This window comes from Pinus tabuliformis, chromosome 1_2 (assembly GCF_031772625.1).
Source record: "Pinus tabuliformis cultivar Carrire ecotype Pingquan chromosome 1_2, CPIR1, whole genome shotgun sequence".
Lineage (NCBI taxonomy): Eukaryota > Viridiplantae > Streptophyta > Pinopsida > Pinales > Pinaceae > Pinus > Pinus tabuliformis.
Genome location: NC_142298.1, coordinates 688,185,872 through 688,202,812, shown reverse-complemented (window position 1 = coordinate 688,202,812; position 16,941 = coordinate 688,185,872). Strand labels below are relative to the sequence as shown.

General features: G+C 37.4%; 1 protein-coding gene across 4 annotated transcripts in view; it reads right to left on the bottom strand.

Moving 5' to 3' along the window:
• The window catches only part of LOC149207605 (DNA (cytosine-5)-methyltransferase DRM2-like), a 221,815-nt gene that overhangs the window by 131,544 nt on the left and 73,330 nt on the right, over positions 1-16,941 (bottom strand). For 2 of the 4 annotated variants that reach the window (XM_089395810.1, XM_089395808.1), the window contains exons 3-9: positions 7,140-7,236; positions 6,965-7,020; positions 6,685-6,781; positions 6,515-6,561; positions 6,156-6,252; positions 5,950-5,996; positions 5,737-5,853 (exon numbers count right to left, since the gene is read on the bottom strand). In XM_089395810.1, coding sequence (XP_089251936.1) covers positions 5,737-5,853; positions 5,950-5,996; positions 6,156-6,252; positions 6,515-6,561; positions 6,685-6,781; positions 6,965-7,020; positions 7,140-7,236 — 558 coding nt within the window. The remainder of the gene's footprint in view (positions 1-5,736; positions 5,854-5,949; positions 5,997-6,155; positions 6,253-6,514; positions 6,562-6,684; positions 6,782-6,964; positions 7,021-7,139; positions 7,237-16,941) is intronic. The other 2 variants (XM_089395812.1, XM_089395809.1) reach the window with 1 other exon arrangement.

Sequence of the window (16,941 nt, the reverse complement as noted above, 5' to 3'; positions counted from 1 at the left end):
AATCTGTAAATATTTTGTATAAATTTGAAGTTTCTTTTAACTTGGATTTTGGGGTTCTTTCATTTTTATATATTTGGGATCTGGGTATTTTTTGTTTTTGTTTTGCAGGTGCGGATCTGAAGGAAAAATTTAATTTGAAGCCAGATCTAGACCCGAGGAGGCAAGATCTGGCCTCAATACCATTTTGCAAGGATAAATTAAGTTTACTTTTGAGAGATAAGCTCTCCCTTTTTCATATGGCTAAGCAAAAATTTTAAGGACGCAAGCCCTTTGAGGTTTTAAATTTGTTGGCGTTGATTCTTTGGTCAATTTACCCTTGAATTCTTTGCAGTAATCACCGAAATTTTGAGAAGGGCTTCATCAATTTTGTGAAGCAAAAAAATTAACTTGTTAAAAACCTGTCTTGGTCACTTTTCCCTCTACTTGTGTTTTTTTCCCTTCTCCCTCTACGTTTTTCCTTTCTCTGCTCGTGGTTATCTCAGGCCTGCGTGAACTTTTTTTCCTTTTGCAATAGCCAGTGTTCCACGGGGACGCGTCCCCCAGGGTCGGGTGCGCGCACCCCTCGCACCCCACGCACCCGGGACGGGGAGTCTCTTGGGGGTGCGTTTCCCCACGCACCCTTTTTGGGGAGTCTTGGGGAGACGCAAGGGGGTGCGTTTCCCCAGCGTGGGAGTCTAGACTAGACTCCCCAAAAAGGGTGCTTCTGGGCGTCCCCCTTCAGTATGGGAGTCTAGACTCCCCAAAAAGGGTGCGCCTGGGCGTCCCCCTTTAAATTTGTCTAATAAGACTTAAAAATTCAAAATTCAAAATCAAAAATTCAAAACTCAAAACCATTAAATTTTATTTTTTTTAAACTAAATAACTAAAACTTAAAAGTCTAAAAAAAAAATTAAAATTAAAACTAAATAACTAAAACTTAAAAGCCTAAACCTTAAAGTTAAAAGCTCATTTCATTTCAACCCAAAGTCATTTCCATTTCACTCTTAACTATTTTTGAGTTTGAACTTTGAAACTTTGAGTTATATAGATTTAGTGTTCAAACTTTGAAAATATACTAGTATGTTTTGCTTTCAATTTAGATTCTAGAATGATGGATGATGAATTTAGTTTTTAAATCAATGTAGATTGTAGAATGATGAACCATTGAATGATGAATGATATCGATCAATGTATTTGAATATTTTATTATTGATTTTTATTTTTGTTTTTCGAATCTCATGGTATGTATGAATAATAATTAATTCAATAATGAGACTTGTCACTTGAGTATGTCATATGAATGATGTATGTATCAAAATGAATGATGAGGATGGATCAATGATTCAAATTTGAATTGTCTATTTAATATTTTTATGCTTTCATTATTGAACAATGAACAATGAATATGAACTTGATATATATATATATATATATATATATATACACCTCGATGACTCCCCGCACCCCCGAAATTTCCCTAAAATTTGAGGGTACTCCCACACGTCCCCCCTGTGCGTCTCCCCGCACCAGAGTCTTGGTGGAACATTGGCAATAGCCCTTTCCTACTGCTCCACATTCCTCCTTGCTGCCTACACGCAGCTCCTTCTCTTCCTTGCTAGCGTTGCTCCTTTTCTTTGTTTTCTGCGTCTTAAATCTATCGCGGCCATAGCTCGAACCCCTCCCTCAACTTGCCTCTTATTTCCCTTTTCATTGCTCCAGCTTCTATTCATCCCTTTTCGCTCGACCTACAAAATTCCTCTATCATCACTCTTCCCTTTGTCGTTGCCTGCATTTGCTCCTTCTGTTGCGTCTCGGCTCCTTCCTGATTCATTGTCCTCCCTTGTTGCTTGCGTCGACTCCTTCCTCCTTTCTCCATTCGCGTCCCTACAGTTCTCTTCCTTTCAATTTCCTTTGTATTTTTGTATTTTGTTCCTTGGGGTTAGTTTCAAAGCATAAAATCAAATTATTTTGTTTTATTTGATTCTCATTTGTTTTAAGGATTTGGCTTTGAGCTTCAAAAGAATTCGATTTTTTTTTAAATGTGCTTGCTTTTCTTTTTTTTATTTTTATTTTGATTTTGTTTTTTTAAACAAAACGAAAATTTAAAAAAAATCGCTTTTTATTTATTTTCGACTTTGAAATAGATTTGAAATCTAAAAAAAAAAAAAAAAAATCTTTCAAGTTTCAATTTTAAATTTTTTATGTGGCCTTTGGCCCATTAAAACTTTAATTAAGTCCCTTTTTTATTTTCACATTCGCCACATTAAAATATTTCTTCATTCATGAACTTTATCACATTAAATTTGTCGAGAGAATAATTAAATCTTTTATTAAATTTGCCAAAAGAATAATTAAATCTTTTATCTAAAGTTCCTTCTTGGGGTTTTTTTTGTGTTAGGGGTTTGCGACTTAAATTTTTTAGAGGGGAAAATTTTGTGGTGTTAAAAAATTTTAAATTTCTCTATAGTTGAGACACAACTAAATATTTTTGAAATCATCTCTAAAGTTTGCTTATAGGAAAATAAGAAATTTTTTTGGATTAAAGCATTTAAGGAATTTATTTTAAATCCGGAATTGTTTGAAGTGTCTAGCATTTGAATTTCATGGTTCTTCATGGTAATTAATTTTCGAAATATAATTGCTTAAGTCTTTTGCATGCTAGGGGTTTTAAACATTTTTATGCTTGACATCTATTGAAATTTCTCATCATTTAATTAACTCTAAGTGTGGTTTAATTACTTGAATTATTGGATATTTATTGCATATTTCTTTGAGAATTTTTCAAGTAATTGTTAAGTATTCTTCATCGGAATTGTGATAAATTGCATATCCTTTGTTTCCTAAATTGAGTAGTTGAGCATCTATAACATTGGCATTTATCTTGAAGGTGATATTGAAGATTTACAAAAAAAAAATTGTTCTCTTTGAGCTATAATTGCATTGCAAAGAATTTAAATAGATTGACGTGATAAGCTTGTGATTTAACTAGACATTATATTGTGATAGCATATTGTTGAGAAGTTTATCTTTCAGTGTAGTGTCCAATATTTATATTGGTGATTAAGGGCTTTAACATATAACATAAGTGCTTCCAATCCTTGAATCTAACTTCATCTCATCTTCTAATCATCTCATGCATTTGCATATTAAGTTAGTTTTGCATAATTAAAATTTACTCCCAATCATAAGCTTGGTCGATAGAAAGATAGGTACCCATCCATCTTTGCTTGAGAAGTCTGCTTTTAATAGTACTTAAAACAGTGCAGTCATTAGAGCCACAACTCTTTATTGCGCCGGAAGTACCAAGTATGTTAGATTTTCAGGAGAGGTATCGTTAATCACACCTTAGTGTGCTTCACCTTATCTTCTCTCTGCCATTTACTATGGAATCAAGCTCAATATAGAAAAGATCGAAGGGTTAAAACTTAGATAGGCATTTAACTAAAATTAACCAAGATTCCTGCATCTCACATTAGTTTTAGGATCTGCATTTCATATAAGATAGTTATTCATCCAAGCAACAGTTGATTATCAATTACTTGGTCCTAAAATTTCCTAGCAAGATAGTTGGCTCCATAAGGCACCAGTATCAATTGTTTAAATCTAATCGAATCCTATAAGTCTTGGTAAATCTAAAACAAGTACTTGGTCCATTGATTGTGTCTCCTAAACTGGTTGGTTCCCAACTAGTTCTCCTCCATACTATTTTCGTAGGGTCTACCCCCCTTAGCCTGTTGTTAGGAGATAGCTTAACCGAAGGGATTGGGGATCAGGGTGACAGCCCCCGATCTGAGTCGTTGTCGTAGTGCCTAGATATTTTGTGCGACAACAGGATCCAAGCAAGGAATTTGATTTGTAATTTCAATTGAAAGAAAAGGATACAAATAGCCTAGAAGTGAAGGAATATCATAGCGATGAAGAAGAGACATTTATCTAGTCAAAGGAAAGCCGAAATTCCTATCCTTATCCCACACATGCGGATGATCTGAAGTCTGAAATATTGCAACGCCAAAGTTACCATGTCTAAGATCACAGACTGAAGATTGCAGAAGTAGAAGAGAGGGCCGAGACCCTATTTTTGGAAGCATAACTTATGTTGACTCTTGAGATTTTGGCTGAAGTTTGACTTGTCTACTTGGGAGGCCGACTTGGTGGAATGGAGAAAGTATGTCTTGGTCAAAGGGTCTAGGTTGTCTCATTTGATTTCATTCTAAAGAAGAGAATAAGAACTTTTTGGGTTTTCCCCTAGGAAAGGGATTTTGCTTGGGTGCCTACATCTTGTGTTCTCTGTTGTGTTTGTGATGTTCATTGTTTGGCATTTATCTTGATGATAAGAATATAATAATCGGAAAGAAGAATTAATCAGAAACATCACAAGAAAGTGTCAAAAAAAAGAGCAACGAAATTAATAAAAACCCTAACTATGCTGCCCTAAGGATTTGTCAACAGTACTTAGCATGTTGTAGCTAATCCAACAAGTAAGTGACCCAAAGTAATGGATACCGACTCTTGAAAGTGATCTTGTTAAGATGTTTGTAGTCAGGGCACATGCACCATGTTCCATCCTTCATAGGTACTATGATGATGGTGACATGTTGGGTGAAGTTCTTGGCCTTATGACTTCTTGCTGTAATAGTTGTTGCAAATGTGCGTCTTCACTTCATCTGCATCCAGTATGTATTGTCCATAAAGTACTATCTTTAGCAATGGAGCATCAGGGAGCAGTTCCACTTCATGCTCCACTTCTCTCTTCAAAGGTATCCCTTTGGGCTCTTGAACCCTACATGGTTAAACTCCTATACCTGCCCATTTGTAAACAACATTATTAATTCTTGGCTTGTAAAATATGTAGGGACATTCTACAGCCTCAAAAGGAACTAAAACTTGTATGAGGTTGTTCTCATGATCACTTTTCCATTCTGCTACACGGTGATAGTACTTGAGTGATGGTATAAACCTTTTGTGCAATGACTTAGACAAACACCCTCTGCATAAACAATTTTATGGCCACATGCAATTCTCCCCACCTTCTGAATACAAAAGCATTATTCAATGGAAAGAGGAAAGGATGTCTTTCATGATGTCAACTAGTTAAATGACATCTAGTGGGACATGCTTATCAAAAAGCTTTGACCATATTAAATCATCGAATGTTTGCAACAGTGCATTTTTGTATGTATACATGTATGTGCATGTATACATAACACACACATGAACCTGAAACTGTACGTGTGTGTGTGCCTGATCTCCAATGCATGAAATTATATTCACAGCATTTTCTCTTGGCAGTAGAATTACCACCGGCTAAACATGTATCAACTCTGTTTTTTCACAACAACTTCTAGCTTTATCACAGGTTTTACTCATAGAAAGCGGGGGATTAAAATTTAATTTCATTTAAGAAGCAGATAAAATCCCAAAAGACTAACCAAAAAGTTTAATCTCAAATCACTTGCAACAATGACGAAATTTATATCCGTAGTGTAGAATCTGTACTTCATATTAAGAAACCTCAGATAATAAGCATAGACTAGGTCTGGACTAAACCAGCCATACACTGAAAATCAGATAACCAACCCTACAGCAGCCTTCCCAGCAAAAGGCCACATTCTATGTTTTGAAAATGTTATTTTGAAGCTCTAATGAGAATCTGCGATTTGGTATGGACAACAAATACCAAGTTTTACCATGAAAAGCTTGGAACAGAGAAAAGGAATTTGAAATTTCCAATCAAAACATATAGTTGAGGTAGAATACCTCATAAAATTGACCATCATATGCAGCAGTATCATCGACATCTTCAACCATGTCCTCATTATCTGAGCTGTATGACTTAGTGAGGGAATCCTCATCATGTGAAATGTTCTCTAGTGCCTGTACACAAATCCTCAGGATGAAAACCAACAAAGAGAGTTTATTTCTTTCGTAACAGCATGTAAAAAACTCACAGAGAACAGCTGAATAAAGTACCTGATAAGTCAAGATAGACTCTAATATCGCAGTCTCATTATCTGTGCCTAAAATACAAAACAACAAGCATTGGCAGGAGAAAAGAAAAAAACCAATTCAAAGATTCTTTCAATACAAACTACAGCAGTACATTACAATCAAGTTTTAACACAGGTAGATTCAAAGTATTTCTTCTGAAAAAAGATAGGTACAAAGTATACACATACCACATTCTTCAATTGCTTTGTCAACTATACTAGAAGAATACCCCATACGGACAAAATAAGAATTTATTGAAGACGATGATGAAGCACAAGGGACTTCCTGAAAGAAAAATAGCATATTAAGCTATAATAGTTGCTAAAATCTTTATTTCATTGACACAATTGCCACATTTCTAATGTTAATGATGAACTATGGTTCCAATTTTCCGAACCACATGCAAAAAACATTGCCAATTTCATATAACATATTTCTTCAAGTCAATCCACAGAAGCAGAGAACTCACTCGATAATGCAAGACAATACTTACTTATTTTGTGATAGTACCCAGGAAAGGGGCAGAGAGGAGAGGCAAATAAACTACCTGATAATTCAAGAGAAACTCTAATATTGCAGTCTCATTCTCTGTGCCTAAAATAACAAAATAGCATACAATGATGGTAGCAATCAAAGATAACCACTGAAAGATTCATCAATTACAAAACAGAGTATAATATCATGATTCAGTTAAATATGCTGAAAGTGTACTCATACCACATTCTTTCATTGCTTTGTCCACCAAAGTAGAAGAATATCCCATGCTCACAAAGTGAGTTCTAACTGAGCAACATGATGAATCAGACAGACTTTCCTACAAAACAAACGGATATTGTGCATAATCATAATCACCTACATGTTGCTTGTGTACACATCATTTCTAAAGTTCATTAGGGATCAATTTTCGGACCCAATCTTCCAAATTTGATGGATGACCAAAATCATCATAGAGAACATGCTTTTGTAACAATGTTATGGAAACAGAGAAAGGAAATACCTCACTCACTTGATTATTCAATATATGCTCTAATATTGAATTCTCGTTCTCTAGGCCTACAACAACAAGGGCAAGAATATGAGAATGTGCATGCAAGAAACTTGAGCTTGGAGCAAATCAACGTTTGATGTCAAAAAGAATAGGAATATAGAAAATATGTAATCATAGTACATACCACATTCTTCGATTGCTTTCTCTACTGTAGTAGTAGAATATCCCATTTCAATAAAGCGACTTTTAATTGAGCTCCAAGATGAATTTGAAGAGCTTGCCTGTGAATTAAAGAAAAGAATATCAAGAAAAACCAAGTCTAAGAAATTTTTCTATATTGCACTGGTTAAACACAAATTTTTATAATCTTTGCATCTCACAAAGTCCCTTGAATGCATATGCCTAAGCCATTCTCTCGTCAATAGCATAATTGCACCGAGACCTATTTCAGACCTTAGAAAAATACGTTTGTTACGTTTCATTTAAAACAAGAAACATCTGCTGTAAAATGTAGACTTTCAGTTTTACAAATTCAACCAACAGCTTGCTCTTCTATACACTAAATTGACTATTGGCTGATCTCTTACAGCTATTATCTTATAAAAGAATTGCAAGATTGTCTGACTACATCATTCTTTTTCACAGGGAAAGAGCCAATTAATTGAATACAGATAATAATTTGAGCACATGTCAAAATATCAAAAATTAAGAATCAGAATATAACAACCTAGCTGAAAAATAACAGAACATAACTCTTGGACTCCACCTTCGTTTGTCTTTCAGAAATTCAACATCCTATTTCTTCGACTTTGTGCAATATAAGCCATGCCCCTTAATACAAAGCTATGGTATCTAGAAAGATTTCTTTATTTGTGAATATTTTTTCAAGGCATAAGAAACATTGTAGCATGGAAAGCATCAACAAATGAAAACTTCAAGCTTAAGATTCATTCACGCACATGTAACGTGCCTCATTGATGTAGCAGAACATTTGGAGAAGATTCCGATGAATATTTTAAGCACGATAATCAAAATAATATCAATACCTCCACCAGAATCCGTAGTTCACGTCCACAGAACATGGAGAACACTGGTTGTAGAGTGGAGAAATGCTGAAGAAGTCCTGTTTTAAACTTTAATTTTCTCATGGTGGGAAATCCATTTGCAGCAATGGAGAAGGGATAGTAGTCCCACTACAATCCAACTCTCACGTAAAAGAAAGAATGTCCAAAATAAGTACAACATATTCATCAGCTATTCCTAAAGCACTCATCACCAAACATGTGAGAAAGCAACAAAAAGTTGGAACTTGAATCTAGATAAAATTTTATTAGATGTTGTAAAATGTTCCAGAACTGTCTCTAGAATCTATTATAATCGAAGATAAAGTGGCACAAATTCACAATTGCACATTTTCGGGCGAATCTAATCATTTATAACCCCAAACCATAACTTCAAATCTTTGGATATCAAACGGAATCTAGGTCATCTTTCACAGAAGAGATCTCTCCCTGGTGGATTTTAAAATGCATGAGAGACACGGGACATATAAAAGCAGCCTGTGATTTATGGGTAACAATGCTTTAGACAGGGACTATTGGAGCCTAAACTTTCATCCAATCGAGAAAGTGCCAAATGAAATCCCCGTTAAGGTGAGACTACAATGCCTTCCAATGTACATGTCAAAGGGAAAGGAATGGCTCTTTCCATGGCCTCCAAACAAAGAAAGATAAGAGAGCTTCCCTCCTGTGCAAGAATTCAAATCAACATGGAACTATAAAAGGCCATTCCAAAAGCTAAAACTATCACATTCAATGTCCCTAATCATGAAAAATCAACCAAATTTGGATTATCAACTAGTTCCATTCAAAAGTAATCACTTGCAAGAACGTGGACATTTTTGTAGAGGTTATCAGAAAGCTCCAATAAAATTTTATGGGCAACAAGAAGGCCTCAATATAAGATAACGTAATTTTATTAATGTCGAGCTTCCCAGCAATGAACAAAATATGTCCATGGGACTGAAACAAAGGTACATTCAAAAAAAGCATCTACGGGACTGCCAGAGGCTACTCCAAAAGCATAAAAGTAGACTAACTAACCCACCATCCAAAAAGATTCATGACAAGCATGTAAGAGTTAGCACAAGAAAAGAACTAATGTAGAGAAAAAGGAGTCAGGCCTAGACATAACACCACAGACCCAATTCAATGTTTGCAACATAAATGGAAATACAGGTAGGGGTTGAGAGAGAGCCCTGTCACCCCTGGTGGCTGAGATGGGAGTCAAGGGACTGATGTAAAGCCTAGCAGTGTCACTCAAAAAGGCCAGAGAGGACCCTGAAACCCCCTCACACTCAAAGTCATCTTGAAAAAGCTAGCGTTGGAAAACTGATGGGTTGTTACTCTGTGTTGGATCTGGCTCTAATGTCTCGTAGAGCTGGGAGTTGTGACAGTCTGGTGGGATTTATGTTGAGAGTTGCCTCGTGTATGAAGCCTCGAGAACCCAGTGGGAACCAACCTATTAGCTGCATAGTTTTAATAACTGGAAGAAAACTTTGAACTGGCCACCTATCTAACCAGGTTTTGAACTGAAACTGAATCAAACCAGATTTGAAAAAATACATTAATAAATTAATTTTTAAAGGAAAAAATATTTTTTAAGATTTTAAACCATGGTTCCAAACCATCAGAGAAAATATTCAAAATTTGCATATCTATATACCATGTAATGGTGAATATATCAAAATGGCACTGAGTGCAATACATATAAACACCAAAATACATAATCAATGAAGCTCTAAATGGCCTCTCGAGTCCAAAAACAATGCTACAAGCTACTGGACCTATGGCCTAATACAAATCACTAACCAACATGATCACTCATTAAACTCATCACCACTACTAGACATGGGATCATCACTAGGAGCTACATAAACACTATATGGCTCAAAGTCGGAGGACTCTCCAAACTGCTCAAGGACATCTGCAACCTTTGTAGTAGTAGTAGTAGTACCAGGCCTAGCAGAAGCACAAGTTCGCCAAGTTGCATGACTAGTAGTTGCATGTGCCATGCTTGGTGGTTCGCTTCCTTCAACTCCTAGTTCAACTACCAGATCCGTATTGGGATCAACCCTCCTGGCTTCCTCCAAGACCGCTTAAAAAACCTGTCCTGTGTCTCGTGAGCCACCACACGAGTGAGTAAGCTAATTGGTTGGTTAGCATCAGAATCAGATTAGTCAATTAGGTGTCAAGCCTTTGTTGAGATTTGGTGCTCGGAAGTTATTTCCGAGTGGAAAAGCCCTTGGGGGATTTGTGGTTTTGAGTTTGGGGTTTTGGACCCAAAGGAGCGGGCTTGAAACCCAAGAAAATGAATTTAATAAATTTAATTTAATTATGAGTCAAGTAGGCTCAGGTCGGCCAGCAAGGCCAAGGGACACACCACTTGGGGTTTCACACCCCTTGGACAAGTATATATACTAGCCAAAGAATAGGCTAGAGAGATCAAGTGAGAAGAGACATAACTTGTGTGGTGAGCTAGCAAGCAAGAACCCACAGCAAGGGAAAAAGTCTGTGGAGAGCCAAGGAAGAGTAGCAAGGAGCCGCAGCAAACAAGCAAAGAAGGTCCAGTTCCTGTGGTTGGAAGGAGGACCGAGACAGTTGTTTGGAGGGCTGACCAAAGGTGCTAGGCACCTGCAGGGCTGAGCAACCTGGCCAAAGGCTAAACAGCAGGGTCGAGGTGCTGATATGAGGTGGTTCAGGGCTACTGGAAGTTGGCTGAAGGTAAACCAAGGACTGAGGGGTGAGCTGAACATGCCAAGAGGGTTGTCAAGCCACCAGTAAGGAATCCAAAGGTGGTGGTAGGCTACAGCAGCAAGGAGGAGTTGGTTGGGTAGTTTTAGGAGAGATAGAAGCACCCGAGTTTGCTACAGAAAGTGGACAGAAGTCTTCAGTCAAGTGACCGTGAGTTGGTTGCAAAGGCACCCGCAGGGCTGAGCAACCTGGCCAAAGGCTAAACAGCAGGGTCAAGGTGCTGATACGAGGTGGTTCATGGCTACTGGAAGTTGGTTGAAGATACAGCAAGGACTGAGGGGTGAGCTGAGCATGCCAAGAGGGTTGTCAAGCCACCAGGAAGGAATCCAAAGGTGGTGGTAGGCTACAGCAGCAAGAAGGAGTTGGTTGGGTAGTTTTAGGAGAGATAGAAGCACCTGAGTTTGCTACAGAAAGTGGACAGAATTCTTCAGTCAAGTGACAGTGAGTTGGTTGCAAAGGACAGCAACAGCCAAGGAGGACAGTGGGCTAAAGGGATTTGCCCAAGTATGTACAGCAAGTAAATTAATTGTTGTACGTTTTGTTTTTGGGCAGATGAGAGGCTAATGAACTAGGCCTCAACCCTAGGTGTACAGGTCAAAAGATAGACCTGATATTGGCATTTGTACAGGGATAGTTAAGGGTCATGATCCCTGGTACAAGAGTCCTAAGGATTTCTTATCGAAGGACTAATAAGAATAAGTTCAGGGCCATTAAATTTTTGTGTACCATATTGATCTCATTGCTGTTATATTTCCGCTGCGCAAGATGTTTTAAGGTTAGGCACTGCTAGTGTGTTTATGTTCCTAGCTAAGGCATACACCAGACCTAGAGTTGCAAGGAGATTCTAACAACCTTGTCTAATTGGCCGAACTGACCAGTTACGATTCGGACCAGCTAGTTTTTAAAACTATGTTTAGCTGTTAATCTAGTGGAGATATTAGATTGTATTGATCTAGAAGCTAGTATTTTGAGAGATCTTGCACATTGATTAATGTCCTGAATCATAAAAATCAAGGAGAAGAGGGAAGTAATTTGTTTAACATTGTTTGTCAAGAAAGATCAAAGCAAAAGATTAACTGAAACATAGGGTAAGGAAGTACCAATGCTAGTAAAACTTGTAAAGAAGTTTAAAACTTAAAAAAGATGGTAACTTGGAAAGGAGTTCAAGTCTTTATAGGAAGAGACCTACAAGGTGAGCACAAAAAGAAAAACATGGGAGTATCAAATTGGAACATTAAATCAATGTCAGCGTTTAGATGGTCAAGGAGAAGAGGTTATTCCAAATTCATTACATGAGGTGCAAACTCTAGAAGCACAAGTCAAGGAAACAAAGAAAAAAGCAACTACAAAAGTTTTAGACTCTAGAGGGAAAAAAGGCTGTATTAGTATCCCTAGAGATGGATCGCTCACCTAGACAAGGTTCAATGAGTTCAACAAGGAACATACAAGGAGCACAAACAAATCAATTGATAAAAATTCTAAAGAGCATAGATGGAATTAACAAAAATTTCAGCGCGCAATAGCAAATAAGATCCAAATTGAGTGTTTCAAATTCATAAAAGCAATAGGGTGAACCTGTCCAAGCAAAAAATGGCATCTCAAAATCATCCAAGCAAAGCATAAAATGGTGTCTCAGAACTGTGAACCTAACTAACAATTTGAAGAAATTAGAATGAATAGAAAATGAATTTTTGATCCATGAATTGGCTACCAAAGCATATAAAATTGATAGTAAACATCAACACGAATGAATACAAAACCCCTAGCAGCATCAAACTAGCCCTAAAAAACCCACAAAGGTGTATGAACCACAAATTAGTGTTTCAACATTTAGAGGTTCATCACGATGTGCAGTATCATGTGGAAGTTGCTCAAGGCCTAACACTCATCTTTGGAGGGGCAACGTTGGGGCCAAAAAGTTAGGTCTACCATCAGAACTAGGAAAAGTCCTCGCTGGAAAGTGTTGAAGAAGAATGAAGCAATCCATCAAGGGATCCCTACTGCAGTGTGAAACCACTTGAACAAAACCTCTCCAAAACGAGTGAGATCATCTTCATTAGGGCCATGAAACCATTAAAGCATCATAGTGAACCATATTTAATGTTAGCGATGTAGGAATACTTTTCACAAAGTCACCTTCAAAATGCTTGACTAGATCAGGATCTATGAACAAGTTACCTCACTTTTGTTAAGGATGATTAGGTCAACGACCCTATAAGGTGCTTCTAGCCTCCATAGGGGAGTGACATGTCCTAGGTTAGCCCATCTATCCATATGTGTGTGTGTCATGGTGGTCATGGAGTGGGAGAAACTTCAAGGAAGGTGCCACATCCATGGGACCAGCTAATGGGGGTCCAAGATCATGAGTGTAACGATGTAAGGAGTGATCAACTATAGTGGCATGAGTTACCCATTTCCTCATCCTACTTTTTCCACCCCTCTAGTGTGCCTTTTACTTTAATGAATTTTCTTTATTTGGTGCATAGCTTAGGAACCCAAGCTTGCTTTATGTTTTTCCAACACCCCTTTAAGATGTAGCAGTTTCTACTCATCGAGGTTGGGACATTCAAGAATTCTTTTCTTTAAGGTGAAGCACTAAATGCTTAAGGAACTAGGTGATGACTAATGAGGGGAGGTAGAGCTCATGCTAGGCTTTTCCCACGCACTAACTATTGTCCCAGCCATCTTTCACATTTTTCATTTTCTTTCACTTTGGCCTTATATGCTTATAACTTTCTCTCAATTGCATCAACCTTTGGGGCCAAGTTGCTAGGCCCTCACTCAAGGATATGGATATAGGGTGCCAATCCAAATGACTAATGACAACTAACATGAAGAATGGAAATGGATAATAGGAAGAGATGGAAAGTGGTAAGTATGGATTACCTTGGACACTCTATATCAATCAGTGCCTCCCCAAAAGTGCCCTTCCCTAAACCCTGTTGCTACAAAATCTAGCAAGCCTTGGAGAGGGGCACCCATGATGATTGTGATTCCGCTATACCATATAACTACAACTAGAGACATGCTCGAGCCTTTCTTCTTGAAAACATATGAACAATCACAGTCGAAGATTTCTTATTTAAGCCTGTTCTTCCATCAATATATGTTGATCTATGCCTCCTGAGTTTATTTAAATGAATTTGCCATGGTATATCAACTCCTATGCCTTAACCTCAAGACGTTATAGGCACTCATATATGATACTTCATGCATAATATGTACTCCAATTGATGTGCCATGCTTCCTCTTGTGTGGGTTTTCTGCTTAGACATGGCCATGATGATTTCTTTATTAAGTCATCAACATAACAAACTTTGGGTATGATACGTGTCTTAAGGATAAAGATTTTATTATGTTTTCTCATGTATCACGGGACGACATAATTGTCCTTATATAAGTATCATGGAAACATGGGGGAAGCAATGATACTGTGGCTCTAGTGGTTTAGTGTACTTCACATTTTAAGTATACTTAACACTTTCCATCTTTCCCTTTCAGTACCATCCCATTCCATTAAAGGATATTAATCACATTCATGTTTAACTTAATCACTTGTCATCCAGCAAGCTCTAATTAAGCAAATTTAAAAATAGTCTAAGGAAAAGTCAAATAAAACCAAAAAATGGCTAGAGGTGAAGAGCAAATAAAGTAAAAATTAAAAAATAATCAATCTAGCGCTATATTGCTTCACTAAAAAGGCCCAATCCCTAAACTCCTATGTTAAAAAACCAGATCTAGAGAAAAGGGGACTAAAAAATCAAAGAATACAATGAAATAAAGTGTCAAAGAGGTAACTCTAAGCAAAACCCCCTCTAAAAAAAGCTTACATACACAAAATGGAGATTCCTGGCTCTAGAAAGCTAGTTGGACCAGTTAGAAGACCTTCAACATCCTCACATATGACTTTAACAGTCAATACATGAAATCCCATTCCCCTATCCATAATTTATTTCATCTCTTTTCATTACCTCTTGTTGATAATTCTAGGGGCAGCAACATAGAATGATTACTCTTGCTTTGATAATTGTTTGTGGTGTATTTTTACTTCACTTCATTAGCTTCTTTTACTTGTTATTATTAGTGTTTTCTTTATCAAACAGCTACCAATCTGTAAAGAACAATAAGACAAAGGACACAAGATATAGGTGATCAGCCAAGGCCAAAACCTCTCCAATTTGAGAGGAAAACCCACAAGAATTCTTCTTCTTATAGAATCTTCAATTGACGAATTCCAAGACCTAGACCCTTGACCAAAAACCCCTCCAAGACCAAGTCAAAGCTTCTTCTTGATGAACTTCTCTTCCTTCAAGTCAACATTGGTCAAACTTGTTCCACTGCTTCAGATTTCGGCCCTAGCTCAGAATTTCAGCTTGTTGTTGCAAACCTGTAATTTCGGCTTCTTTTGCAAAAACCCTAGGTCACACGTGTGGCTTGAAAATGGACAAATTTGCCTCCTTTCAACTTCACTTCACTTGACTTCTTTCTTTGACAATTCGGCTTGCTAGAGAGACCTTCCTTGACCCAAATTTCAGTCCTTGATGATGACTGCAACTTGCTGCAGAAGGAGGCCCTAATTCACTTCGCATGTGTGAGAAGAATACCCAAGAAAAACAGTCCAAAACTTGATTTTTCTTCTTTCCTTTTGTCCTTCTCTTCCTCGCACTTTTGCTCTTCCTTGATTGAACTTGTGTGTGTTATGAGTGAGTCCTTGAATGAGGTTGAGTCCTCCTTTATATAGGCTTCATGTCCATCTTTGTAGGTCGACTTGTAACTGCCTTTAGGCCGACTTCACCTTCTAGATAGGCTGACTTGTTTGTTAGCATTTGATGAGGTCTTGGAGGGTTATTTGACTTTATTTTGACTCAAATAATTTCTTTTACAATATGTAACATGCCCCAAAATGGGTCTTTCATACATGACAATGATTTAATGACTTGTAGACTCAATGACAATCCCTAGGAGCTCACAATGGGAGCTTGACCTAAAAATAAATTTCCTTGAGCATGAAACCCATGCCTTAAGAACAACAATAATAAATTTACTTTTCTCATTACATCAAATACATAAAATCATGATTACATGTGCCATTACAAATATCGAACCTAGTTATACATATTTCAACACCTCTAACCACGTGACCTAGGAAATACTTCTAGGCTTAGAAATTGGGACATGTAATAAGGATAAAGTTGCTCCACCATTGTAAACTTAGGCTTACTATAAAACTAACTTATGCTATGATGTTATTAACTTATTAGAAGGGATTACTTATTGCATGTTTCCTAATGTCATGTTGAGACATGATTTGTTATTATAGGCGGGTACCCCCACGTTAGGATCTATGCACAATACCTTGAAATCCATTTACTTGCATCGAGATCCATGATACTGACTTGGGATCCTTGCACCAATAAATAGACAAATATATCTACATTGGGATCTGTGTCATTTTTCTTGGAATCCATGGCATTGCATTGGGATACATGTTGTAATCTCCTAATCGCTCCCTTCAACGAGGTGCCTTATGTTGACTTTGGGTAGCATCAGATGTGATCTAGCTCTGAAATTTTGTGGAGGGGCTAGAATTCATGTGATCTCCAAGACCCAGAAATCATTTGGAGAAATTCCACCCGGATGATGAGTTATTAAAATAATTAATATTTTTAATGGGTTCCTAAGTCTAAACTTAGAAAAATAAAAATATTAGTAGGTATTAATAAAGATATGGGTGAGAAGCTTCTAAGAGACGAGGATCAAGTCTATTTTAATCTTAGCCATTGATTAGGGACTTAATCTCGGTTGTTGATTCATTAACAGGAAAAGTATAAGAGAAGACTTGAGAGTCATTTGGAGACACACCAGGCAAATACTCAGTATCCCAAGGGAAATCGATTCTCAAGGAGAAATATTTTGATTTCAGAGGGAGAGTTGTAGGGTGAAGGAAGAGGAGGGTTTCAGCATCAGTCAGAGACTGAGGAGGAGGTGACGCAGTGCCTCAAAGGGACAGCGCAAAGGGAGAACTCTGAGAGACAGTGCAAGTAGGGACGAGTTCTCACGCAGATGACGCAGGGATAACGCAATCCTCACGCAGATGATGCAGGGGTGACGCAGTGAAGGCTAAAGGGTCTGTGGGGTGTCAGAATTTCTCCTAGTTGAGGAGGAAAATTATCT